Consider the following 26,396-nt stretch of genomic DNA (forward strand, 5'->3'; position numbering starts at 1 on the left):
GTGCTCCAAGGAAAGCTGGAGTTTTCAGTTTTTCTGTTTTATAACTTTGCAGCCATAAATGGAGCCTTTCCCTTCCATTTGTATTCAAAAGTAAATAGAAGTCACCGTGATGATAATATGAAAGAGCTGGAATTGGGAGTGGCCACTGTAGGGACCAAAGTTCTGCCACCCAGGAGCTGCTTTTTGGGATATTGATTTTAAGCTGTTTATTATGAAACAAGACTCAGAAAGAAACTTACACCCTCTCCCCTTTCCTGCCCAAGAGATTCAGGAAGAGGAACCTGCTTCAGGAAGATCTTAGGATGGTGACTCAGCCTGATTTGAATTAAGTGTGGTAAACTGGAGGCCTTTAGGCAAGCACCTGTTAGCTAGATACTCTCTATGTCCCATTGTTAGAGACCTAGTTAGGATTTTCTGTCCTGTGTTTTCTGCATTTCCTCAACTGTAAATCACCCATTCTCACTTCCCACCTCTTTTCTCCTTTGTCCAAAATGTTTATATACCCAAGTTGCCTCACCACTGTCTTTGGAATTTTTATGTATTGATCATGTCTATGTGAATTCCCCATGTGCATGTATTAAACTTTGATTTTTTTTCCTGTTAATTTAGTTATTGGCTCAGCCAGAAGAACTGAGAAGGTAGGAGGAAAAGTATTAATATTTTTTTAGCCCCTACTGTAAGGTGGCTCAGGAGGTGGTGCAGAAAACAAAGAGAATCAAGCAGGTCAGAGAGGAGGAAAGGAGAAAGTTTAATCCGCCTCCCCGGGCAAGACTCACCAGCCCAAAGGTGGGGCCAGTGAATTCGCGCCAACAGGGAGGGGGGGTGCTTTGTTTTATACCACGGTTGGGTGAGGGGCAGGGGCATGAATTGAGGAAGTTCCCGCTGCGGGGGTCGTCATGGTATTCTGGACGGAGTCATTATTTGTATATTGGCATCTCTCTGGCATGTTGATCTGTTAGGAATTCCATGGAGGGTCCATTATCTCGTCACCATCTGCCTTACAGTGGCATGCATCCGATCCTGGGCTCCCTCCGACTTAATACCTACATCATAAATAAACCCTGGGGTGGCAAATAGTTGAGGTTAATTATTGTGATGGCTTTATTTATTTATTAACAATATATAATATATTTTTATTGATTTCAAAGAGGAAGGGAGAGAGAGAGAGAGAGAGAGAGAGAGAGAGAAACATCTATGATGAGAGAGAATAATTGATCAGCTGCCTTCGGCATGCCCCAACCTCAGGATCAAGCCTGCAACCCGGGCATGTGCCCTGACTGGGAATCGAACTCTGACCTCCTGGTTCATAGGTTGATGCTCAACTGCTGAGCAGGGCTGTGATGGCTTTCTTTCCTCAGTTTCTTTTTTTTAAAATATATATTGATATACTTTTAATTAAGCTGGTATCTTATTTGTTAAGTATATGTATTGATATATTTAGACTGATTCCATTCCCCTACCCCTTGGAAAAACTCTTGGTAGTAATTTGGAGAGTCTATTTTAAATAACCAAACCAGGAGGAAATCCTTCCAAAAGCTAAAATGGTGAAAAGCAAAATCACTACATATAAGTAGTTTTAAAACAGTCACACATATTCTCTGGAAATAATATAATCTTTAAATGGATAATGGGAGATTAAAATTTCTTTTGTGATGCCCTAGCCAGTTTGGTGTAGTGGATATTGTGTTGGCCTGCGGACTGAAGGGTCCCAGGTTCAATTCCAGTCAAGGGCACATGCCCCAGGTTTCGAGCTTGATCCCCAGTAGGTGAGGTAATCCACATGGAGCCACTGAAAAAGACGCACTTTAAAACTACCTTTCTGGAGCTTCTTTCTTTATAACTGCTGATTGAGCCTTGGGCCTGAGTGTCTGAAAGCTCAGTAACTCCTCTTTGTAAATGACTAGTTCTCAAGCTTTCAGAAAAGATAAAAAGAAGAAAGGAGCAGAATCACATGTCATAGAGTTGGAAGGAGACTCTGAAGATCATCAAGGTCAGCATCATGCTTTGAGAGAATTAGTTTTAATATAAAAGTTAACCTTGACCTGGCTGTTGTGTCTTAGTGGTTGAGCGTTGACCTATGAACCAGGAGGTCACAGTTCAATTCCTGGTTGGGGCACATGCCTGGGTTCCAGGCTCCATCCTTGGTAGGGGGCGTGCAGGAGGCAGCTAATAAATGATTCTCTCATCATTGATGCTTCTATCTTCCCTTCTCCTCTCTAAAATCAGTAAAAATACATTTTAAAAAAAGTTAACCTTTTGGAGGACCTGTATATTTTTGGAAAGTAGGAGACCTTAGGGAGCAGAGAAGGCCACCAGGCACTTGTTCAGGGATTATATATATTCTGCTAATCTTTCTTATCCTGTTGTAAATGCAAACAGGATGTAAAGAAGCACCTCAAAGTAAAGCAGGCCTGGCATTCAGAGGGATTGAAGTAGGAATGACTTAACAAGGGCACATTTTTTTTTTTTTAAATATATTTTATTGATTTTTTACAGAGAGGAAGGGAGAGAGATAGTTAGAAACATCGATCAGCTGCCTCCTGCACACCTCCTACTGGGGATGTGCCCGCGACCAAGGTACATGCCCTTGACCAGAATCGAACCTGGGACCTTTCAGTCTGCAGGCCGACACTCTATCCACTGAGCCAAACTGGTTAGGGCAACAGGGTACATTTTAATGTATGAGTTGTATGTCTTCCGTTTCAATCTTGTGGAAAATTGAAATAACCCTCTCATTTGTTTTGGTGGTCCTAATTAGGACCAGGAAGGATGTGGATGGCTATCAGAAAACAAAACAACATCCCCCCCAAAAAAAATCCCACAACTATACACACACACACACACACACACACACACACACACACACAACAAACTCAAGTAACATTTGCTAATGATAATGGGTCAGCAACATCATATTTGTATATTAAAGATGGTCTGCATTGTGTTAGATTGATTTGGTATAATTTACTGTCACCTAAGTAGGTCTAGTTTAAACTCAGTGTTTAATTGAATCTTGTTTTTGTAAAGTTCAGTATGCTAATCCCCTTACTTGAGTGATTCTTATTGAAGGAGAAAAATGTTTCTCTTAAGATTTTGAAATAAAAATGTACACTTTATTATTGACTTTCTTTCTGTTCTGTATTTTTATGTATTCCTTCTCCAAGCTCTTTTTTATTGCTCTAATTTAATTTTTTAAATTACAATGTTGTATTCACTGAGAATTATCTGTAAAAATGAACAAAAGTTCGAAGAAAAAGTAAAACAGTGAAATTTTTTCAATAACTGTCAAATCTCCATTATATGTTGTTCCTTAGTCAATTAATACAAGAAAATATATTGCTTTGAAATGTAGCTCATTCTTGAAGGCAATTCAAGGTTTGAAAGACATAAGTAAAAGTAATTGTGAACTGTTAATATTAGTGATCATTTTGTTCAGATTGGACAAGAATTTATTATACACATGTGCTCATATACTTTTTTTTTTTGGAGGGGTAGGGGTTTAATCCTCACTGGAGGATTTTTTTCCATAGCTTTTCAGAGAGAGTGGAAGGGAGGGAGGAGGGCGGAGGGAGGAGGAGAGAGGAAGAGAGAGAAGCATTGGTTGCCTCCTGCACAAGCCCCTACCAGGGTCAGGGATTGAACCTGCATCCAGGTATGTGCCCTTGACTGGGAATCAAACTCGAGAACCTTTGGTGCGAAGGCCAACGCTCTAACCACTGTGAATACTAGCCAGGGCAATATTTTGAAAACTCTGTATATGATACCTAATAGATTTCTTTAAGGTTAATTTTGGCTTTAGAATGTACTCTATCTTTTCATCTCAGTGTATTAAAAGTGATAATATTTTGCTTTGAATAAAATTTGATATTCAAAGGTAATTTCAACAGGTATAAAACAATCAAAGTCAGTTTTCAGAAAAAGATTTTGTTTCTGTACTTACTAGAGGCCTGGTGCACAAAATTCATGCACTCGGCGCGGGGTGGGGCACCTCTCAGCCCAGCCTGCACCCTCTTGCAGCCCGGGAGCCCTCCGTCAGTTGGACATCCCTTAGCGCTGCCTCGGAGGCAGGAGAGGCTTCTGCCACCACCGCTGTGCTCACCAACCATGAGCCCAGCTTCTGGCTGAGCAGTGTGCTCCCTGTCGGAGCGCACTGACCACTGGAGGGCAGCTCCTGCTTTGAGCTTCTGTCCCCTGGGGTCAGTGCACATTATAGTGACCGGTTGTTCCATCGTTCAGTTGATTTGCATATTAGCATTTTATTATATAGGATAATCATAAGACAGTGCATCCCAATCTATTCTAGTATTTGAGAGATAGCTAAATGTTTTCTGTCATCTATATATATAAAAGCCTAAGCGACCGAACGACCGGTTGACTAGTCGCTATGATGTGCACTGACCACCGGGGGCATATGCTTAATGTGGAAGCTGCCCACTGATGGTCAGTATGCTCCCACAGTGGGAGCACCGCTCAGCCAGAAGCCAGGCTCATGAGCGCAGCTGCAGCAGCGCGAGCTACTCCCGCCTCCGTGGCAGTGCTAGCGAGTGGCAGCAGCGGCAGGTGCAGCAGGGCCGGGATGAGCAGAGCAGCGCCTGGCCTGGCTCAGGCTCCTCCCTGACACCTGCCACTTCCTGCACTGCTACATTCCTCGGAGGATGTCGGACTGCCGATTTTGGCCAGATCCCAAGGGGTCCCGGATTGCAAGAGGGCACGGGCCAAGCTGAGGGACCCCACCGGTGCACGAATCTGTGCACCAGGCCTCTAGTTTATATTATAATGATTTTCTTTGAGGTTTGGATACTTTTTGTTTGATGTTAACATTCTTAGTTTTAGTAATGGCTAGCTATAATGGGAAAATAACTGGGTATAAACGCAGTTATTCTTTTTATCCTTTTCTTAGATTTTTCTCTACTGAAAGTAGGGGAACTGTTGCTTAAGGGGTATAGAGTTTCAGGTTTGCAAGATGAATATGCTTACTACTGAACTGTAAATTTACTGATGGTAAATTTTGTTATTTTTTTTAAATGTGAGTTTCCTGTGATTTATATATATATTATTTATTTCAGAGAGAAAGGGAGAGGGGGAGAGAGATAGAAACATCAATGATGAGAGAGAATCATGCCCCCTACTGGGGATCGAGCCCACAACCCAAGCATATGCACTTGACCAGAATCCAACCTGGGACCCTTCGGTCTGCAGGCTAGATGCTCTATCCACTGAGCCAAACTGACTAGGGCTATATTCTCTATTTTTTACCACAATAAAAACAGAACAACAATAAAAGAGTAGACAGGACATTGGGATATGAAAAAGGGCAACAGTTTTATAGTTTCTTCTTTGAATAAGATTATTATTATTATTTTTTTTTTTATTGCTTAAAGCATTACAAAGGGTATTACATATGTGTCCTTTTTTTCCCCGCCCTTGACAATACTCCGGCTTCCCCTACCCCCCCAGTGTCTTATGTCCATTGGTTATGCTCATATGCATGCATACAAGTCCTTCAGTTGATCTCTTACCCCCCTCCCTCCTGCCCCCCAACCCTCCCCGGCCTTCCCACTGCAGTTTGACAATCTGTGTGAGGCAGCTCTGCCTCTGTATATATTATTGTTCAAGAGTTTATAATGGTCTCTATTATCCATGAATGAGTGAGATCATGTGGTATTTTTCCTTCATTGACTGGCTTATTTCACTTAGCATAATGCTCTCCAGCTCCATCCATGCCGTTGCAAATTGTAAGAGTTCCTTCTTTTTTTACAGCAGCATAGTATTCCATCGTGTAGATGTACCACAGTTTTCTAATCCTGAATAAGATTATTTATCTTGTCTTATTTTTTGTTACTACAACCTTTGTACTAGTAAACCTCATACTGTTAAAGGAATTACATTTGGAAAACATGGGCTTTGGGAAATTTTCACTTTATTGATTAATTGTGATGACATCTTAATAGTGCCTTTCAGAGTTTTCTTAAGCCCTATCAGAGATAAAACTCTAATTGTTCTCCAAAAAGCCAGGGGAGAGAAAAGCCTGGTTATGGTATTGCATGTATTAAGCGACAATATAAGATGAAGACAATGCAAGTAGAAATAGTTCAGGAAAAATGTTTGCCTTTAAATAGGTATATTCTATGTAGTAGAAGACCTCTATTTTTGCAGATTTAACAAAATATTTTAATGTAATTAAAAATTTAATGTAAGATTAACTTCAATAAAATTAACAACAATAAAAATAACAAAATTGAGCATTTATTGAATACTCAGTATTTTCCAGGCACTTTTCTAAGTGCTTTACATGCATTGACTTTATAGAAAAGGTACTATTTTCATTCTCCTTTGCAGTTGAGGAAAATAAGGCACAGAGAGGCTGAATAGGTCACACAGTGAGTAAAAGGCGGAGCCAAGATTAGATCCCAGGCAATTTGGCTTTAGATTTCATTAAGCACTCTTTATTACTTATAATACACTAGTGTCCCTGTGCATGAAATTCGTGCACTTGGGGCGGTGGTGGTGGGGAGGGGCCAGCCTGGCCTGTGCCCTGTCTTAATGAGGGAGCCCCGCGATCCATCGCCCCAAAGAGGTAGGCCCTGCCCACCCATGCGGGGCTCCTCAATGGATTGCCCCAAAGAGGTAGGCTGGAGCCAGGGGAGGCCTGCAGACCCCTGGTGCAGGCGCACGGAGGCCCCGCTACAGCCCTGCACCTGGACTGGGCCGGGCCACAGCGGAGGCCTGTGTACCTCCGAGTGCCTGCGGACTGCCAGGCCGACGTAGGGGGCAGGGACACGAACCTCACATCCCTGGGCCTGCTGCCGGGGTCGGGGACACGAGCCTCAAATCCCCGGGCTGGCACAGGGGGCGGGGATGCGAGCCTCACGTCCCGGGCCCATTGCCGGGGGTGGGGATGCAAGCCTCACTTCCCAGGGCCTGTTGCTGGGGTCGGGGATGCGAGCCTCATATCTCCGGGCCAGCGCAGGGGGCGGGGATGCAGTCTGCTGATCAGTCATTACGTGACGGTGTCCCATCCAAATTGCATATTATCCTATTATTAGATAGACTAGAGGCCTGACACATGAAATTCGTGCGTGGATATGGTCCCTAGGCCTGGCCTGTGATCAGGGCCATCTTCCCTGGCAACTGGCCCCGCCCCCCACCGCCACCCACCCCATTGGCAATTGGAGCCTGCCGGCCAGGGAAAAGGACCAAGAGGTGGTCAGTGGCTGGTTGAGCAGTCATTCGGGTCGTTCTGCCATTAGGGTTAATTTGCATATTATCCTTTTATTATATAGGACTAGAGGCCCAGTGCACAAAAATTTGTGCACTCGGGGGGGGGGGAGGGTCCCCCAGCCCGGCCTGTGCCCTCTCACAGTCTGGGACCCCTCGGGAGATAACGACCTACTGGCTTAGGCCTGCTCCCGGGTGGCAGAGGGCAGGCCCAATCCCTAAGTGCAGCCCCTGGTCAGGCTCAGAGCAGGGCCGACTGGGGAGTTGGGGCGCCGCCCTGTCATGCACAGAGCAGGGCGGATCGGGAGGTTGCAATGCCACCCTCAGTCACGCTCAGGGTAGACTGATTGGGGGGTTGGGGCACCGCCCCCTGTTACACTCAAGGCAGGGTCAATGGGGAGGTTGCGGTGCCACCCCCGTCACGCACAGAGCAGGGCCGATCAGGGGGTTGGGGCGCTGCTCCCTGTCACTCACAGAGCGGGGCCCATCAGGGGGTTGAGGAGCTCCCCCCTGTCACTCACAAAGCAGGGCCCATCAGGGGGTTGAGGAGCTCCCCCCTGTCACGCACAGAGTAGGGCCGATAGGGGAGTTGGGGCACCGCCCCCTGTCACACACAGAGCAGGGCCGATCAGGGGGTTGGGGCGCCGCCACTGTCACACTCAGGGCAGGGCCAGCGGGGAGGTTATGGCTCTACCCTGTCACACACAGAGCAAGGCCCGTGGAGGGGGATTGGGGCGCCACCCTCTATTACCCACAGAACAGGGCCGATCAGGGGGTTGGGGCGCCACCACTGTCACACTCAGGGCAGAGCCGATGGAGAGGTTATGGCTCTACCCTGTCACACACAGAGCAGGGCCGATCAGGGTGTTGGTGCGCTGCACCCTGTCACACACAGAGCCGCAGGGCAATCAGGGGATTGGGGAGCTCCCCCCCTATCAGGCACAGAGCAGGGCTGATCAGGGGGTTTGGGCGCTGCCCCCTGTCACACTGATCCCGGTGCCAGGAGCCTCGCTACTCCGCTAATCCCGGTGCCGGGAGGCATATTACCCTTTTACTATATAGAATAGAGGCCTGGTGCACGGGTAGGGGCTGGCTGGTTTGCCCTGAAGGGTGTCCTGGATCAGGGTGGGGGTCCCCACTGGGGTGCCTGGCCAGCCTGGGTGAGGGGCTGAGGGCTGTTTTCCTGCTGGCAGTTAACTAAAAGCTCCCAACCGCTCCTTGTTTTCTTTTTCTTTTTTTTATTCTGGGCCAGCTTTAGCTCTGAGGCCTTGCTGCTGAAAACATGGATACAATGTTGCAGTCCTGGGCTGACTGAAAGCCAGTTTTGTTTAGCTTCTTATTTGCAACATAGTAATAGTTGCTTAGAGTTGCAGTTGAGAGTCCGGCAAGTGAGGCGGGGAACGTTGGAGTCTGCAGTTCCTGGAGGAAGCAAACCTCCCTGCTCGCTTCAGTGCATGGCTGCCGGCCACCATCTTGGCTGACAGTTAATTTGCATAAGGATACGCTGATTAGCCAATGGGAAGGGTAGCAGTCGTACGCCAATTACCATGTTTCTCTTTTATTAGTGTAGATGGGTACTCAGTGTTGAACCAGACCATTACAGAGGGCATTTCCTTGGAAAATCCATAATTTGCAAAAAGTATTAATATATGTTATATATAGTTACCATATAGAATTGTATATGTGAATGAATACTATACACACACAAGTACACACACACAGATTTAGATTTCAACTTAGATTCTGACCTTGGGTATATGAAAGAGTATGGAAAATTTAAAAATACTATTCATTTTGATTTATATTAGTAATTGTTTCCATATAATTCCTGGTACCAGTAGCCATTCTGTGTGTTGAACTGTAATTTTGGGACCAAGAATATGAGCACACCAGAGCTTTACAATTATGTCTATGAGATAATGAGGAAATCAGTCCCATTGCCTTTGGTAAAATCAATTTCTTGAGTGTTTTCCTGACAAGAAGCAAGTTAATTATAATTTTCACCATATTTGAGGCCATCATTCTTTACTGTTTTTTGTGTGGTAAGAAAATGAATGAAGCCTGGCTGGTGTAGCTCAGCGGGTGAGCGTCGAGCCAGGAACCAAGAGGCCAATGGTTTGATTCCTGGTTAGGGCAGATGCCAGATTGTGGACTGGATCCCCCGTAGGGGGCATGCAAGAGGCAGCTGATTGATGATGATTCTCTTTCATCATTGATGTATCTATCTCTCCCTATCCCTTTAAAAAACAAAAAATCAATAAAATCTATTTAAAAAAAAGAAAATGAATGAAACCTGCAATCTTAACAAGTGTAAATGTACAGTTCAGTAGTGTTAAGTATAGTCACATTGTTGTGAAACAGATCTCCAGAACTTTCTCATCTTGCAAATCTAAAACTCTATCCCCATTAAACAACAACTTCCTTGTTACTCCTTCCTTCAGCCCCTGGAAGCCAACATTCTACCATCTGTCTCTATGAATTTGACTACTTTTAGATATCCTATATAATAAAAGACTAATATGCAAATAGTCCCCTTGACCTGGAATTCGACCAGGGGGCAAGGGCCGGCTGGCCAACCGCCCACAGCCTCTCCCCACCCCCCGGCTGGCTCAGCCTGATCAGACCTGATCAGGGCGGGCCGGCTGGACCCGACCTGTGCACGAATTTGTGCACTGGGCCTCTAGTTTCATATAAGAGGAATCATCAATATTTGTCTTTTTAGACTGGCTTATTTTAATTAATATAATATCAAGGTTCATCCATGTTGTAGCATGTGATAGGATTTCCTTCCTTTTTAAGGCTGAATAATCCATTTTAACACTTGGAGTGCGGGTGAATTTCCCGCCAAAATATAAGATGGCTCTGTCTTTTGGTTTTGTTCCATCCACCAAAAGGGTGGATTACAAACAAATATTTGGTAATACGCAGTTACAATCGGCCGGAGTTTACACGTTTCCCGCACTCCACCGCAAATCTATATGAACCGAGTTAAAGACGGCTCCCGCGGAGTACGCGCAATTCACGCGAGCCGACTTAACTCGTTTCCCGTATTACCAAATATTTGTTTGTAATCCACCCTTTTGGTGGATGAAACAAAACCAAAAGACAGAGCCATCTTATATTTTGGCGGGAAATTCACCCGCACTCCAAGTGATATATATGTACCTACTATACCACATTTTGTTTATTATGTTTTTTTATTTTACTTTTATTAATCCTCACCTGAGGATATTTTCCCCATTGCTTTTCAGAGAGAATGGAAGTGGGGAGGATAGGGAGAGAAACTCTGATGTGAGAGACACATGGATTGGTTGCCTTCTAAACGTGCCCAGACTGGGTCAGGGGATAGAGCTTATAACCTAGGTACATGCCCTTGAACTGGAACACCAGCCAAGGTTATTATGACTTTTAAAAAATATATATTTATTACTATTTTTTAAGAGATTTCTAATTCATTTATTGAACAAACACTTGCCAGTTATTAGAACATAAACATTTCCTCTAATTTTTTTTAAACATATTTTATTGATTTTTTACAGAGAGGAAGGGAGAGAGATAGAGAATTAGAAACATCGATGAGAGAGAAACACCGATCAGCTGCCTCCCGCACACTCCCCACTGGGGATGTACCCGCAACCTAGGTACATCCCCTTGACCAGAATCGAACCTGGGACCCTTCAGTCCGCAGGCCAACGCTCTATCCACTGAGCCAAACCGGTTAGGGCTAATTTTTTTTTTTTTTTTTTTTTTTTACCAGGCATACCATAAGAAAGCTGCACCTAGAATGCTGGTCAAATGAACAGATATTAAGCACCTATTAGGTGCAAGATCATGGGCTATATGAGACACTCCTTATATCTTTTTTTGCCAATAGGAAAGGCTATAAGCACTTTTCACATTTCTTGTTGTTTTGAAGTTGGCGCCCTTGGACTGACATGTCCTTCTGAATATTATTATCCTTCCCGGCTTTGGCTTTTCTCTTGGCTCTTTTTTTTTTTTTTTAATGTTAACATAGCATGTAAGTGCATTTGTTGCTTATGCTACTGGAGATGGCTGTTACTGTTTAATCCATGCTTGAACTAGTATTTTGAGGACCTATGTCCTCCACAAGCCATTATCAGTAACCCTGTGCTATCTTTTTTTCTTTATTATTGTTTAAAAGTATTACAAATAGTAGTACATATGCCTCCTTTTCCCCCCATTGACCTCCCCGCCGCCTTCCCCCCGCCTCCTCGCCAACGCTCATGCCCTCACCATCCTAGTGTCTGTGTCCATTGGTTATGCTTATATGCATGCATACATATGGTTGATTTCTTACCGCCCCCCAACCCTCCCCTCCCTTCCCGCTGAAGTTTGGCAGTCTGTTTGATGCTTCTTTGTCTCTGTATCTATTATTGTTCATCAGTTTGTGATGTTCATTATTTTGCATCTTTATTCAAGTGTTCACATTTATAATATTGTTTTCCACCTTAAAATGTTTGAAATATTCTTTAAACACTTCTTCCATGGAAGAAGCAGAGTCCTTTGAGAATCCTGTCTTAATACACAGAAATCAAGATAGTTTTCCAACTTCTTGCTTGGTGTGTTAATGGATTTTCATTGTAGCTTTGTCATTAAAATAATTAATTGTATATAGGTTTGATTTCTCAGCAACAGATTTGATAGCAAAATCTGTTATATTGTCAACTCACATTTTTTTTTACCTCTTATTAACTGTTTTGAATGCAGGCCCACTGCATGTGAAATTTGCATATGCACTGTGACATCATAAACCCCATTGCAAGAGAACCTAGCTACGGATTGAAGGTAGTCTACTAGGTGTTAATCAAATACTGTGTTACAAATTGTGAGGTTTTCCCAGTTATAAATGTCATTATTAGGATTTTTGTTTTATTGCAAAGCCAACTAAGGCTGTCAATTGCATCATCTTAACTTATTTCTTCAGATTAACTATTGTCTGTAGTAGGGTTTTCTGTGGATGTGGTGGCATCAGCATAATCTATGTTTCAGGCATCCTATAGAAGAGGATTATTCAGGGGAGCTGGAAAGAAAGGTAAATTATGTCAACTGTGGGTTCTTTCTGCATAAAAAGAGGTATAAAATTATGAAATACAAAATATATCCATTTAATGTTTTTTGGTTTTTGAGAAGGTACACCTACCCAATTTTTGGAATGGGGTGAATATACTCATAGATCTTCCTATGGCTTTCTCCCTCTCTTCATTTAAGCTTTTTACGCACATGTTTTCTTTGATGAGAAGCTTTCCACATCAAGTATATTCTAAATAGCCTTTGTCATTCTCTGATTATTTACCTTGCTTTATTTTTCTTTTAAGAATTTAGTACCATTCCAAATTATATATTTGTCTCTTCATCTAAAGGGTGTCCCAAAATTCACGCAAGAAGTAATTTTGATAGAAAACACAGGTTTATAATTAAAAATTGTAAACTTTTTATTGATTCATAAAGTATACAGTATAGGGTTATGTATGGAATAGCATATCGCATAAATGGCCGCCACGGCTTTGCTGGCACATACGCACTCTTTTGTTGAAATTTTCCATGACTGTTTTGCATAAATGTGGCTGAATTTCGTTGATACAGCGCTCAATTTCCTCCTTCAAGGTGTGGGTGGTCGCGGGCTTGTTGGCATAAACCTTAGACTTCAAAAAACCCCAAAGAAAAAAGTTCAACGGCGTTAAATCACATGATCTGGGTGGCCAATTCTGATCACCAAAATGGGAAATTACACGACCAGGAAATGACTCATGCAGTAATTGAATTGTTTCTCAGGCTGTATGGCATGTGACACTGTCTTGTTGAAACCACATGTCGTCCACATCCATATCTTGCAATTTAGGCACAAAAAACTGGATTATCATGTCGAGATAGCAAGCACCATTAACTGTTATTGCCTGAGCAGCCGCATTTTCGAAGAAGAATGGTTCGATGATGCCTCCAGCCCAAAATCCGCACCAAACAGTGACACGTTATGGATGCATTTGTTTCTCAACAATCACGTGTGGATTTTCTGAACCCCAAATGCGACAATTTTGTCGATTAACCAAGCCATCAAGATGAAAATGAGCCTCATCGCTGAAGATGATTTTGTTCGAAAAATCAGCATCCACTTGTTGTTCCATAATCCATTTACGTATGTGCCAGCAAAGCCGTGGAGGCCATTTACGCGATATGCTATTCCATACATAGCCCTATACTGTATACTTTATGAATCAATAAAAAATTTACAATTTTTAATTATAAACCTGTGTTTTCTATCAAAATTACTTCTTGCGTGAATTTTGGGACACTCTTTATTTTCTGTTTCCTCCTGATCTAGGAGAGAAGAGACTTTCGTTGTTTACTGCTATGTCCCCACTGTCTAGACTAGTCAATATGTCATGCTCCCTTGTTCCTGTGAGATTTTTGCTTACTAGAAACTCTTCAAATGAATATTTGATGTTTATAAGAAATTTTTTTAATTTTTTTAATTGATTTTAGAGAGGGGGCGGAAGGCAGAGAGAGAGATTGATTTGCTGTTCTACCCACTTATTTATGCGTTCATTGGTTGATTCTGTATGTACCCTGACTGGGGATTGAACCTAAAACCTTGGCATATTGGGATGATGCTCTAAACAACTGAGCTACCTGGCCAGGGCTAAAAGAAAATTTTCTATTTCTACCTTTAGTATGCATATTTTAGTTTAAGTGAAGTAAAGCTTACATCTCTGTAACAGTAGTTGGTGTCTTTTAAGAAAGACTTAATTCCCTTCTCTTTCAAGGGCTTCTTTAGAATTCTATTTGTACATTATGAATTAAGTAACTATGTAATACTCTGTAGATTACACTTTGTCAATATTTCTCAGATCTTTATTTTCTGTCTGAACTGTAACCCAAGCATGAGACTCATAATTATCCTTGCCTATTAAACATTTCCACCTGGTTGTGCTGCCATTGCTTTCAACCTAGCCTTCCTAACTGAATCTGCCACCTTCCCCAAAACAAAAAGATGTTTTTTTATTTACCCATCTTTGCCTTTATGGCCACCATGCATGTTCTTCAGTCATTGCCTGTTCCTTCTATGCCATCTGTGTACCATACTTCAAGGGTGCCGTATAATCAGTGTAATAATAAAATAGTGCTAAGATGTTAAAGGTAGGGAGCCATGTGAATTTTTAAAAATTTTATGAATAATGGTGAAATTTAGCCTGTTAACTGTACCAACACAGTTATAGGCTTAATACTACTCACTTAATGCCAGTCACTTTTGGCAATGAGAATATAGAATGTCTGACAGGTTCTCTAGATCTAAAGGATTTTTGTTTTGTTTATAAGGATACTGTACATCTGAATTCTTTATTTCAATAGGGTAGTGAAAGAGTTGTCTCATGAGGTTTTGCACTGCCCAGAGTTTGGACATAGAGAAGTTTCATTGCAATTATAGAATTCATATAGCTCATCTCTAGAAGGCTAGGAATATAGTTTTATATTAGTGAGTACATCTCCTTTTCTGTAGCAGGTATTCTTTTTTTTTAAAATTAAATCTTTATTGTTCAGGTTATTACAGTTGTTCCTCTTCCCCCCCCCCCCCATAGCTCCCCTCCACCTGGTTCCCACCCCCCCTCCGCCTTACCCCCCCACCCCCACTGTCCTCATCCATAGGTGTACGATTTTTGTCCAGTCTCTTCCCGCACCCCCCACACCCCCTTTCCCCTCTGAGAATAGTCAGTCCACTCCCTTTCTATGCCCCTGATTCTATTATATTCACCAGTTTATTCTGTTCATCAGATTATTTATTCACTTGATTTTTAGATTCACTTGTTGATAGATGTGTATTTGTTGTTCATAATTTGTATCTTTACCTTTTTCTTCTTCCTCCTCTTCTTAAAGGATATCTTTCAGCATTTCATATAATACTGGTTTGGTGGTGATGAACTCCTTTAGCTTTTTCTTATCTGTGAAGGTCTTTCTCTGACCTTCAATTCTGAATGATAGCTTTGCTGGGTAAAGTAATCTTGGTTGTAGGTTCTTGCTATTCATCACTTTGAATATTTCTTGCCACTCCCTTCTGGCCAGCATAGTTTCTGTTGAGAAATCAGCTGACAGTCTTATGGGTACTCCCTTGTAGGTAACTGACTATTTTTCTCTTGCTGCTTTTAAGATTCTCGCTTGGTCTTTTGCTCTTGGCATTTTAATTATGATGTGTCTTGGTGTGGTCCTCTTTGGATTCCTCTTGTTTGGGGTTCTCTGCGCTTCCTGGACTTGTAAGTCTATTTCTTTCACCAGGTACGGGAAGTTTTCTGTCATGATTTCTTCAAATAGGTTTTCAATATCTTGCTTTCTCTCTTCTTCTGGCACCCCTATAATTCAGATGTTGGTACACTTGAAATTGTCCCAGAGGCTCCTTACACTATCTTCATATTTTTGGATTCTTTTTTCTTTTTGTTTTTCCGGTTGGCTGTTTTTTGCTTCTTCATATTTCAAATCTTTGACTTGGTTCTTGCGATCCCATAGTCTGCTGTTGGAACTCTGTATAATATTCTTTATTTCAGTCAGTGTATGCTTAATTTCTAGTTGGTCCTTGTTCATATTCTCGAGGGTCTTACTAGATTTCTTGAGGGTCTAGAAAATTCTTGAAAAACCTTATAAGTTTGGTTTTGAACTCTATATCCAGTACTTTGCTTTCCTCCATTTCTTTCATTTGTGACTTGTTTCTTTGTCTCCGCATTTTTTATGCTTCCCTATGTTGATAGAGTGGCTTTCTGTGCTAGGTGTCCTATAGGGCCCAGTGGCTCAGCCTCCTCAATTACCTGAGGTGGACACTCTTGGTGCACCCCTTTGTGGGCTTTGTGCACAGTCTAGTTGTAGTTAAGCCTTGATTGTTGTAGGTATCACTGGGAGTAATTGACCTCCAGGCCAATTGGCTGTGAGAATCAGCTGTGTCTACGGTGGGAGAACTTCTGTGCTGGAGACACCCTTCTGGAGCAAGACTTGCTTCAGTGGGGCTTTGGCGCTCACTGAGTCTGCCCCCTGAGTGTGTCCCTTATGGATCTGAGGAGTTGTAATCTGGATGGTCCCACTCTGACTACTGGGTACACTGGCACTTGGATCTCTAAGGAGGTGCTAATTTAGCCTGTGCCTGAGGCTCCCCAGCAGGATCTACGGAGAGATCTGCAGGTTCCTCTTCTTTGTTTGGGATTTGGAGGTGCCCAGATGAGGCCCAGCTGTGAAGCAGTGCAAGCTGCTGTGGGGCCTTGGGCCTTCTTTTGGAAGTTCTGGGTCTCTCTGACCCAGCTGCAGTTTGTTAGGTAATTTTCAGATTGCAAAGGGCCAGGCCTTTCATATGCAAAAGCCTCTGCGCACAGCTTGGGTGTGGTGGGGTCTCAGGGAATCAACAGGGCAGAGCAAACAGCTATGGCTGCTCCTCAGTTCTACCCTAAGAGGCCCCACGTGTCAGTGTTCCGCGGTAATCACTGCAAGCACCTCTGAGAGAAAGCCGCCCTCGAGTTCCGGACCGATGCCAGACAGTCCAGTTTCTCCCCATTTGAGTCTGGGTCCCCAGAGACTCGTCCGGAACGGGAGTTCAGAGCAGTCAGTCGGGAGCTTGAGACTCCCTCCCGATTGAAAAAGACAATGGCGTCCTCAGTTGCCAGCCCTTTCCATGTGTGCCTCCGTACCTCTGCACTTTACTTCCGCACCTCCTCTGAGTAAAGTCTCAGTGTGCTTTTCTCTTTCCTTCTAGTTGTAGAATTTCCACTCAGCCAGCCTTCCTGTGGTTCTGGATGATGTCTGTTTTGTCTTTTAGTTGTATTTTTGAAGTGGTTGTGGGAGGCAGCAATTTCAGGTGTTTACCTATGCCGCCATCTTGGTTTCTCTCTGTAGCAGGTATTCTTTATTTTATTTTATTAATTTCAGAGAGGAAAGGAGAGGGAGAAAGAGATGGAAACATCAATGATGATATAGAATAATTGATTGGTTCCCTCCTGCATGCCCCCTACTGGGTATCGAGCCTGAAACCTGGGCACGTGCCCTGACCCATGGGAATGGAATCGTGACCTCCTGGTTCATGGGTCAATGCTCAACCACCGAGCTATATGGACTGAGCAACAGCAGTATTCTTGACACTAAGCCATTTTGATAGAGCAATTGTTTAATAAATTAAAATCCTGAAAGACAAAGCAACTTACAGCAGGATTTATACTGATAAAAAAAAACCCTATGACTCTTTCTTGAGTTGTTTTTCAGTTCTTCAAAATATTTAATTTCTTTCAAACTGAGCCATTCTCCCCCCCCCCCCCCCCCCCAAGTGAATATGAGCACTATCTACCATCTCCATTCACAAGTCTGGTCTTTAGGAATACTTGTGGTACTCTTGGGTATAATTTATATAATACTTTGCTTATTCTCTGACATATGAAATCTCCATCAAGGTTACTGGATATGGTGGTTTGGCTATGGAGCTGAAATTACAGCCTGAGTCAGCACCCTGCTCTTCAAGCTGTGAGCCAGGGCTTGGAGCCTACATTAAGAGAGAGCAGCAATTTTCATAGTGTGGTGCACAGAACACTGGGGGAGTCTCTGAGGACTCTTTTTGGAGGTTTGGGAGGATAAAACTATTTTCACAATGATGTTAAGATCTATATTCCTTTTTCTCTGTGTTGTCATTTATACTAATGTTGCAAAAATAATGGGGGGTAAAACTGTTGGTGCCTTAGCTGGAATCAAGTCAGTGGCACCAAACTGGATAGAAGTCATTGTTTTCTTCACTGCCATTCACTTGCAGTGGGAAAAAAAAGTCAGTTTCATTTAGGAATATTCTTGGTGAAACAGTAAATATTACCAATTGTATTGAGTCTTGACCCTTAAGTACATGTTGTTTTAATATTCTGACTTATGAAATTAGGACAATCACTGAAAGCATTTCTGCTGCATACTGAAGACCGATGGTGTTCTTGAAAAAATAACACTTGAGTTATTGTTTGAGTGGCAAGATGAACTAGCTGAGTTTTTTTTCATAGGACATAATTTTTCTCAAAGGAATGTCTAATAACCAAACTGTGGCTATTTACACTTATTTGGAACATATTTTATCTCAAATGCAAATGAAGTGAGTTTGTCACTTCAAGGAAAACGACAGTTTTTATTGCCAATGATAAAATTCCAGCTTTTAAGCAGAAGTTTTGAATTTTGGAAATCCTGCATCTGCTATTTTGAGCTTGATGGCTTCCCAATATGTATAGTTTTCTGATGAGATTGATGTTTATTTCAATTAATGTGGTTTTCTGATAGTGTATAATGAAATGTCAGCATTTAGGCTATCTGCTCAACTCAGTGAGGCAATAACTTCCAAGTAACTACCACATGATGTTACAAAATTGTGCATGGGTAACCATCATGCAAAGTAAAATATAAATCCATAGATTTTAATGTAACAGATATGATTTCATATTCCACATTGCAACTAACCTTTAAGAGACAACCACTTGTTGAGTTTTGGTATAATATCAAACAGTATCCACATTTTTCTGAAAAAGCTATTAAAATACTCCTCCTTTACCAATCATGTCTGAGTGAGGTTCAACTAGAGTTTTTTTCCCACATACTGACTGAAAAAACATTACAATAAATTTGGTGCAGAAGTAGGTATAGAATCTAGCTGTTTCGGTTAAACCATTCACAAAATATTTTTATATTTATAAAAATGTGAAACACTTGTCATTACTTTTTGTTTTGGAAAATTTAATTCTTCATGAAATATTATTTGTAGCTTGTAATAGAATTATTGTTCTTTAATGAGTTACTAAGTATTTTTTAAATTTCTCAGTTTTAATTTCTAATACTAGAGGCCCGGTGCACAAAAATTTGTGCACTCGGGGGGAAGGGGGGGTCCCTCAACCCAGCCTGTGCCCTCTCGCAGTCTGGGACCCCTCAGGAGATAACGACCTGCTGGCTTAGGCCTGCTCCTGGGTGGCAGAGGGCAGGCCCAATCCCTAGGTGCAGCCCCTGGTCGGGCTCAGAGCAGGGACAATTGGGGAGTTGGGGCGGCGCCCCCTGTCATGCACAGAGCAGGGCGGATCGGGAGGTTGCGATGCCACCCCTAGTCACGCTCAGGGTAGAGCCGATTGGGGGGTTGGGGCACCGCCCTCTGTCACACTCAAGGCAGGGTCAATGGGGAGGTTGTGGCGCCACCCCCTGTCACGCACAGAGCAGGGCTGATCAGGGGGTTGGGGCGCTGCTCCCTGTCACTCACAGAGCAGGGCCCATCAGGGGGGTTGGGGCTCTGTACCCTGTCATGCACAGAGCAGGGTCGATCAGGGGGTTGGAGAGCTCCCCCCTGTCACACACAGAGCAGGGCCAATCAGGGGGTTGAGGAGCTCCCCCCTGTCATGCACAGAGTAGGGCCGATAGGGGAGTTGGGGCACCGCCCCCTGTCACACACAGAGTAGGGCGGATCAGGGGGTTGGGGCACTGCCCTCTATCACCCACAGAGCAGGGCCGATCAGGGGGTTGGGGCGCCGCCACTGTCACACTCAGGGCAGGGCCGATGGGGAGGTTATGGCTCTACCCCGTCACACACAGAGCAGGGCCCGTGGGGGGGGGGGGCGGGGGGTGCCACACCCTGTCACACACAGAGCAGGGCTGATCAGGGGGTTAGGACGCTGCACCCTGTCACACACAGGGCCGCAGGGCGATCAGGGGGTTGGGGAGCTCCCCCCTATCAGGCACAGAGCAGGGTTGATCAGGGGGTTGGGGCGCCTTCCCCTGTCATGAACAGAGCAGGGCGGATAGTGAGGTTGTGGCTACGCCCCCTGTCACACATAGAGCCGCAGGGCGATCAGGGGGTTTGGTCACTGCCCCCTGTCACGCTGATCCCGGTGCCGGGAGGCCTCGCGGCTCTGCTGATTCCGGTGCTGGGAGGCCTCGCTGCTCCGCTGATTCCGGTGCTGGGAGGCATATTACCCTTTTACTATATAGGATAGAGGCCTGGTGCACGGGTGGGGGCTGGCTGGTCTGCCCTGAAGGGTGTCCTGGATCAGGGTGGGTGTCCCCACTGGGGTGCCTGGCCAGCCTGGATGAGAGGATGATGGCTGTTTGTAGCTGGTCACACCCCCTTCAGGGTGGGGGTCCCCACTGGGGTGCCTGGCCAGTCTGGGTGAGGGGCTGAGGGCCGTTTTCAGGCTGGCGGGTGACTGAAGCTTCCAACCTGTCCTTTTTTTCTTTTTTTTTTATTCTGGGCCAGCTTTAGCTCTGAGGCTTGGCTCCAGCTCTGAGGCCTCGGCTGCTGAAAGCAGGTATCTGTTTTGTTTGGGTTCTATAATCGAAACACTGTTCCAACTCCAGCTCTGAGATCCTGGCTGGCTGAAAGCAGGTTTCTGGGGTTTTGTTTAGCTTCTATATTTGTAACAATGTTTCAAACTGCAAGCTCAGAGGCCGGCAGCCGCAGGCGGGGAATGTTGGCTTCCTCCGTCACTGAAGCAAGCAAGCCTCCTGTTCTCTTCAAGCTGCCTGGCTGCCGGCCACCATCTTCGTTGGCAGTTAATTTGCATATCGTCCTGATTAGCCAATGGGAAGGGTAGCGGAGGTATGGCTAATCATGTTTGTCTATTATTAGATAGGATAGTAAATATCAATACACATACCCAGTGCTGGGCTGACGCTTACTCATGAGAGCTGGCTATGTGCACTTTTTCCAACTTTGGGTTCAGTGTCATCTGCTGTTGGCTTGAAATCTGCCATAGTAGGAGTATTTACATTGCAGAAATCATCAAAAGGTACAAATCAGCATTCTCCCTTTCCAAGATCTGGTTGTTAAACATTTATAGCACCCTACTGGATATAAACCACATAAACAAAAGCTCTTCGAGGTCACCATTAATTTTTAAGAGTGTAAAGGAGAGTCCTGAGACTAAAAAGTTGACAATTAGTTGTATGGCAAAAGGAGTACCTTTTAGTAATTGATTCACACAGAGGTGGATACCTTTTTTTAAATTTGCCTTTTGTGCTGGTAACATTTAAAGTATAGATCCTCCCAATGGTTTTGTTTGTTTGCTTGTTTGTTTTTTAACTTCTTATTAAGTCTACTGGTTCCATTATGTGATAACCTTTTTATTTTCCCCAAAATCTAAGGTAGACAGTAATACCCCAGAGCATGTGGGATGAATTTGCCCTTAGTATATACAGGGTATCCCAAAGAAATATATACATACACTTCGAATAATTGTAAAGGCAGTGTTTATTAATACACATTTCATTTTCAAAATTGAGCTATCAGGTGTTAAAGTGTGTATATGTTTTTGGGGGGACACACTGCATGTTGAGTGTCTTTGCCCTAGTTTCTCACTTTTCTGTTCCACTGTCCCAGGCTCATGTTGAGGCTATGGCTTCTATACAAAGCCTTCACATATTGTTCAGGTCCATACTAATCTTTCTATTCTGGGCTTTCATGGCCTATACAATTCTGTTGACTTTCATGGCCTATATACCATACAGTGGGGCACTTGGCTCTCAACTGTTTGGTGTGCTATTTATTGTTTCTTAGGTATTAGTTTTAGCAATTTTGCTTTTTACCCTAATGCTTATCACATAGGTTCTAGTGCATGGATAAGGATTTTCTTATTTTTGGATTGCTAAAGTTGTTTACTTTCCAAGGACATGATATTGTAAAAAAAAAATCTTAGTTGTTGTTTTAAAATATATACATTTTTTATTGATTTTAGAGAGGAACAGAGAGGGAGAGAGAGAAACTTCAATGATGAGAGAATCATTAATTGGTTGCCTTCTGCACGCCCCCGACTGGGGATCAAGCCTGCAACCCGGGCATGTGCCCTGACCGGGAATCGAACTGTGTGACCTCCTGGTTCGTAGGTCCATGATGCTTAACCAGTGAGCCACACCGGCTAGGCAATCTTAGTTGTTTTAAACCCAGTTTTTAATAATTCTCTGAAAGTATTAGTATAAGTAGATTGGAAATTACTGCTGTTTCTTAAAGTGAGGTCTCACAGATGCTTTCTGCAAAATTTGTTTGATTCCATTACCACTCATAATGAAAACTGGCTTATTGAGTAAGTCATAATGAATAGTGGAACTTAGTAAAATGTGGCAGTTTCTAAGAGTATGCTGACCAAATTGTTTACTAATTAGAAACTTGGAAGATTTTGAAACCAGAGGCATGGAGGTATTATTTTTCCAGTACAGATCTCTGTCAAAAGCAATCAAGATATCTGTATTGTCTTCTTTCTGTGCAAGCTAAGTGATGGTTCTAGCTTCCTATCTGGATGCCCAAGCTAGGGGAGAGGAAACGTGTGAGAGGGTCACACAAGCTCCAAGGCATGAGTTTTTTATGGGTCAGAAACACTAAAAGCATGAGAGACCTTGGGATTTCTTTGGCCTGTGCCTTTTTCGTAATTATGGTGTGTGTGTGTGTTGGGGGGGAGCATTAAGGTAACTTTGCTATTTACATCAGTATTGAGAAAAGGCATTAGTTTGCATCTGGAATAATTCTAGAACACCACACCGAACATTTCATTTATTAAACAATAATTCACCATATTTAAGTTCTGTCTCCAGTTTCTCTTAAGAAGTTAGAGAGGGTAATTTATACTCTGGCCTGTTAGTAGTCCTGAGGTCGTAATGAGGTAGTTTAACTGCTTTAGAACTTTGTGCTTAGAACATTCTTAGCCACCGAAGCATGGGAACCGAAAGTGAGGAGCATGGGTTCTTTACTATCTATCACATCAGAGAATGACTGTTCCAGGACAGTGACCACTTCCTAATGGTAAGTACCCCGGCTTGCTTATTATTTCTTGGAAGCAGGAAAAATAGTCCAGTTATCATAGTAATGATATTTCTTTTTTTAAAAAAAAGCAAAAAGAACAACAAAAAGGTTCAGCCTTAATCCTCAATCATGCTCATTTTTGCAGGTTTCTGTAGCTGGATCAGGCACCGGAAGAGGCTCCCCAGCTATAACTCTAGTACAGTTACCTTCGGGCCAAACTGTACATGTCCAGGGCGTAATTCAGACACCACAGCCATCAGTTATTCAGTCACCACAGATACAAACTGTTCAGGTTAGCTTCCTGGGTGATTTGTCTTTGACTTTCTTGAGCTTGAGCTTTTTTTTTTTTTCTTTTTCTTTACTAATTTATCCTCTTTTCCTTGGGTAGCTTTTATGATCAAGTCATTTTATTAGAGAATTGGAGGAATTTTCCTTTTACCTGTGAAGTGCATTGTACTCTGCTAGACCCATAGATTTGACTTAAGAGTTGCCATTTTTTTGTCAGTGTTTAATTTGCAGAATGAATAATGTCAGATAAATAATTCTTCACATTGTTACTCTTTGCTCAAACTCGGATTTATTTAGCAAAGCTCTCCAAAGGTGCTTAAAAATATTTTGAGGATTCTTTGGAGATGTCTGATAAACATGTTAATATAAAGATTATAGCACTGATGCTATTTTCATGAATAATCACATTAGTAGGTAGTATATTATTTTTAATTCAATATACATAATCCATAGAAAATAATTATGTATTGTCTCTTGGCCTTATGTTTATTCATCATATACTCCTTTCAGATTTAACCTTGGTTTTGTAGATGTGATTATTATTATGGTTGTGATCTGGAGATGTATTTTATTACTTCTTATTATCAAGATTGTTTTTATTTTTTTCCCCCCTTTTTAAAAAAATATTTTTTATTGATTTTGGAGAGAAAATGAGAGGGAGAGAGAGATAGAAACATCAGTGATGAGATAGAATCACTTATTTGCTGCCTCCTGCACACCCTACACTGGGGATCAAGCCCACGACCTCGGGCATGTGCCCTAACCGGAAATTGAACCGTGACCTCCTGGTTCAGAGGTCAACATTCAACCACTGAGCCATGCCAGCCAGGCTCAAGGTTGTTTTTAAATCCTTAGCATTTTTAAAAATATACTTTATTGATTTTTTACAAAGAGGAAGGGAGAGGGATAGAGAGTAAGAAACATCTAAGAGAGAGAAACATTGATCAGCTGCCTCCTGCACACCCCCTACTGGGGATGTGCCCACAACCAAGGTACATGCCCTTGACCAGAATCGAACCTGGGACCCTTCAGTCCGCAGGCCGGTGCTCTTCCACTGACCCAAACCGGTTAGGGCCCTTAGCATTTCTTGAAACAAACTTTTTTTTAATGCATCATCAATATAAATTATTAAGTATAGATACTTTTCTTGTGTACTGGATTTATTTCTCTTCTTTTTTTAGGTCAGTTTGTAATTGACCTTTAGATGCTAGACTTATTTGAACCTAATTGGTGACAAAAGTTCTTTGAGGGAAAAATAGAAGCACATACTTAATTAGTCTTGTTTTTCCCCTGCATATTTGAATACAGTTTATTGCAAAATAAGGATGAAGGCTGCAACATGATGTTTGAAGTAATAAATCCACATTCATTAAAAGCTTAGTTATCTTTGCAGCACCAGGTGTTTTAATAATTCTTAGTATTATCTTTAATTTTTTATTTTTTAGAATATATTTTTATTGATTTCAGAGAGGAAAGGAGAGGGAGAGATAGAAACATCAATGATGAGAGGGAATCATTGACCTGCTGCCTCCTACACGCCCCCTACTGGGGATTGAGCTCGCAACCTGGGCATATGCCTTTGACCAGAATCAAACCTGGGACCCTTCAGTCTGCAGGCCAGTGCTCTATCCACTGAGTCAAACTGGCTAGGGCTTGTCTTTTATTTTTATCCTCCTGTTCCAAGAGTTTCTAACTCTTGGTTCCAAGAGTTTCTGACTCTTTCTGACTCCAATAATAAAACAAGAAAATCTTTCCACTCTTCTTTTTGTATTATGACTTTTATTGGGGTGCAGATATTTCTTAGTTTTAACCTGGCTGGTATTGGAAGAAAGTATTGTCTTTTATACTCAGTAGGTTTTTTGGATTTTGTGAAATAGATGATTTAGGTAGAGGTGGATCTTTTCTTAAAATTCCTACCTGTTGAATGATGGACAACTCAATCTCTGTGTGAACTTCAGTTTTCAACTTTCTGAAATGGGTAAATTAACAGCTCACATAAGGAGGGTCTTATGATTATATGGGAGATGTGTGAAAGCCCAGTGTAAAGTGATAAATTTTTGATGGTGGTACATGATTATCTGATTGAAACATTTTTCTAATATATTCTATTCATTGGCGAGTATGCTTATTTGTGGGATGTCCATGACCAGGGATGCATGGTCATATGTATAGGTGAACATGTATGCTCATCCTATATGCCTTGGGAAGTATATATTCCCGTTTGTATTGTTCAGATTTTAATAAGCTCTTTTGATTTTGTCTAAATAAAATTCCCATGTAATTGTAATATTAAGTAAAGTGAGTTTTGTGAACTCAGAACTATCTTAGGCCTTGAATGAGAAATGGCTGAATATAATGAGAGCAGTCATGTTGTAGAGAGATTTTTTATTTTAGTTTTCTGACTTCGTTTAATAATCATTTTATTGACTTGAAAAAAAATGAAATCATGCTCAAAACTCTGATCTTTCCTTTAAGGAGAAATTCCTTATTTTGACCTTCAAGACCTACCATTATCAAGCCCCAACGGACTTGTTTACCTGCTTAAATATTCTTTCTTCTTTGGACCTATTTAATGTCTGATTTGAAAACCCAGCTCCAATCAGCTGTGGTGTTGTGAAGAGGGCAGTGAAATCAAGATGCTTTTTACTGCCTCTGTTACTGGCTCACTCACTCCCTGCTGGATATGTGAGAGTGCTTTCAGGGTTGGGTCTGCTGTATATTATATTTAGGCCTTTCCTATGAAGCCTCACTTGACGTTCTAACCACTCGTATTTGCATTTCTGTAATATTTACTTATTATCTTCACCATTCCTTTCCAGACACACTTGTTCTATAACTGAAATGTTTGTGTCTGTGCTTCCTTTCTTAAGCCAAGTGTAAGCTCCATTAGTGCGGTTTCAGTGTGTTCTGTTTGCTGGACACTTTCCGAGTACCTGACTTAATACTGCACACAGAGACCCTTAGTCACATTTTTTTTTAAAATTCTCATCGGAGGATATGTTTTTTAGAGAGACAGAGACATACCAATGTGAGAGAAACATGTCAATTGGTTGCCTCCTGTATGAGCCCTGACTGAAGCTTGAACCTGCAATCTAGGTATGTATGTGCCCTGATG

General features: G+C 42.5%; 1 protein-coding gene across 10 annotated transcripts in view; it reads left to right on the forward strand.

Moving 5' to 3' along the window:
• Nucleotides 1-26,396, forward strand: part of CREM (cAMP responsive element modulator) — a 103,804-nt gene that overhangs the window by 37,484 nt on the left and 39,924 nt on the right. For 4 of the 10 annotated variants that reach the window (XM_070429635.1, XM_070429496.1, XM_070429505.1 and 1 more), the window contains one exon: nucleotides 23,139-23,285. The exons of the other annotated variants lie outside the window; for them this stretch is intronic. In XM_070429635.1, the coding sequence (XP_070285736.1) occupies nucleotides 23,139-23,285 (147 nt within the window). The remainder of the gene's footprint in view (nucleotides 1-23,138; nucleotides 23,286-26,396) is intronic. 10 annotated transcript variants of the gene reach the window in all.

Source organism: Myotis yumanensis, unplaced genomic scaffold (assembly GCF_028538775.1).
Source record: "Myotis yumanensis isolate MYYU_CA2020_CCGP unplaced genomic scaffold, mMyoYum1.0.hap1 SCAF_1, whole genome shotgun sequence".
NCBI classification, from domain to species: domain Eukaryota; kingdom Metazoa; phylum Chordata; class Mammalia; order Chiroptera; family Vespertilionidae; genus Myotis; species Myotis yumanensis.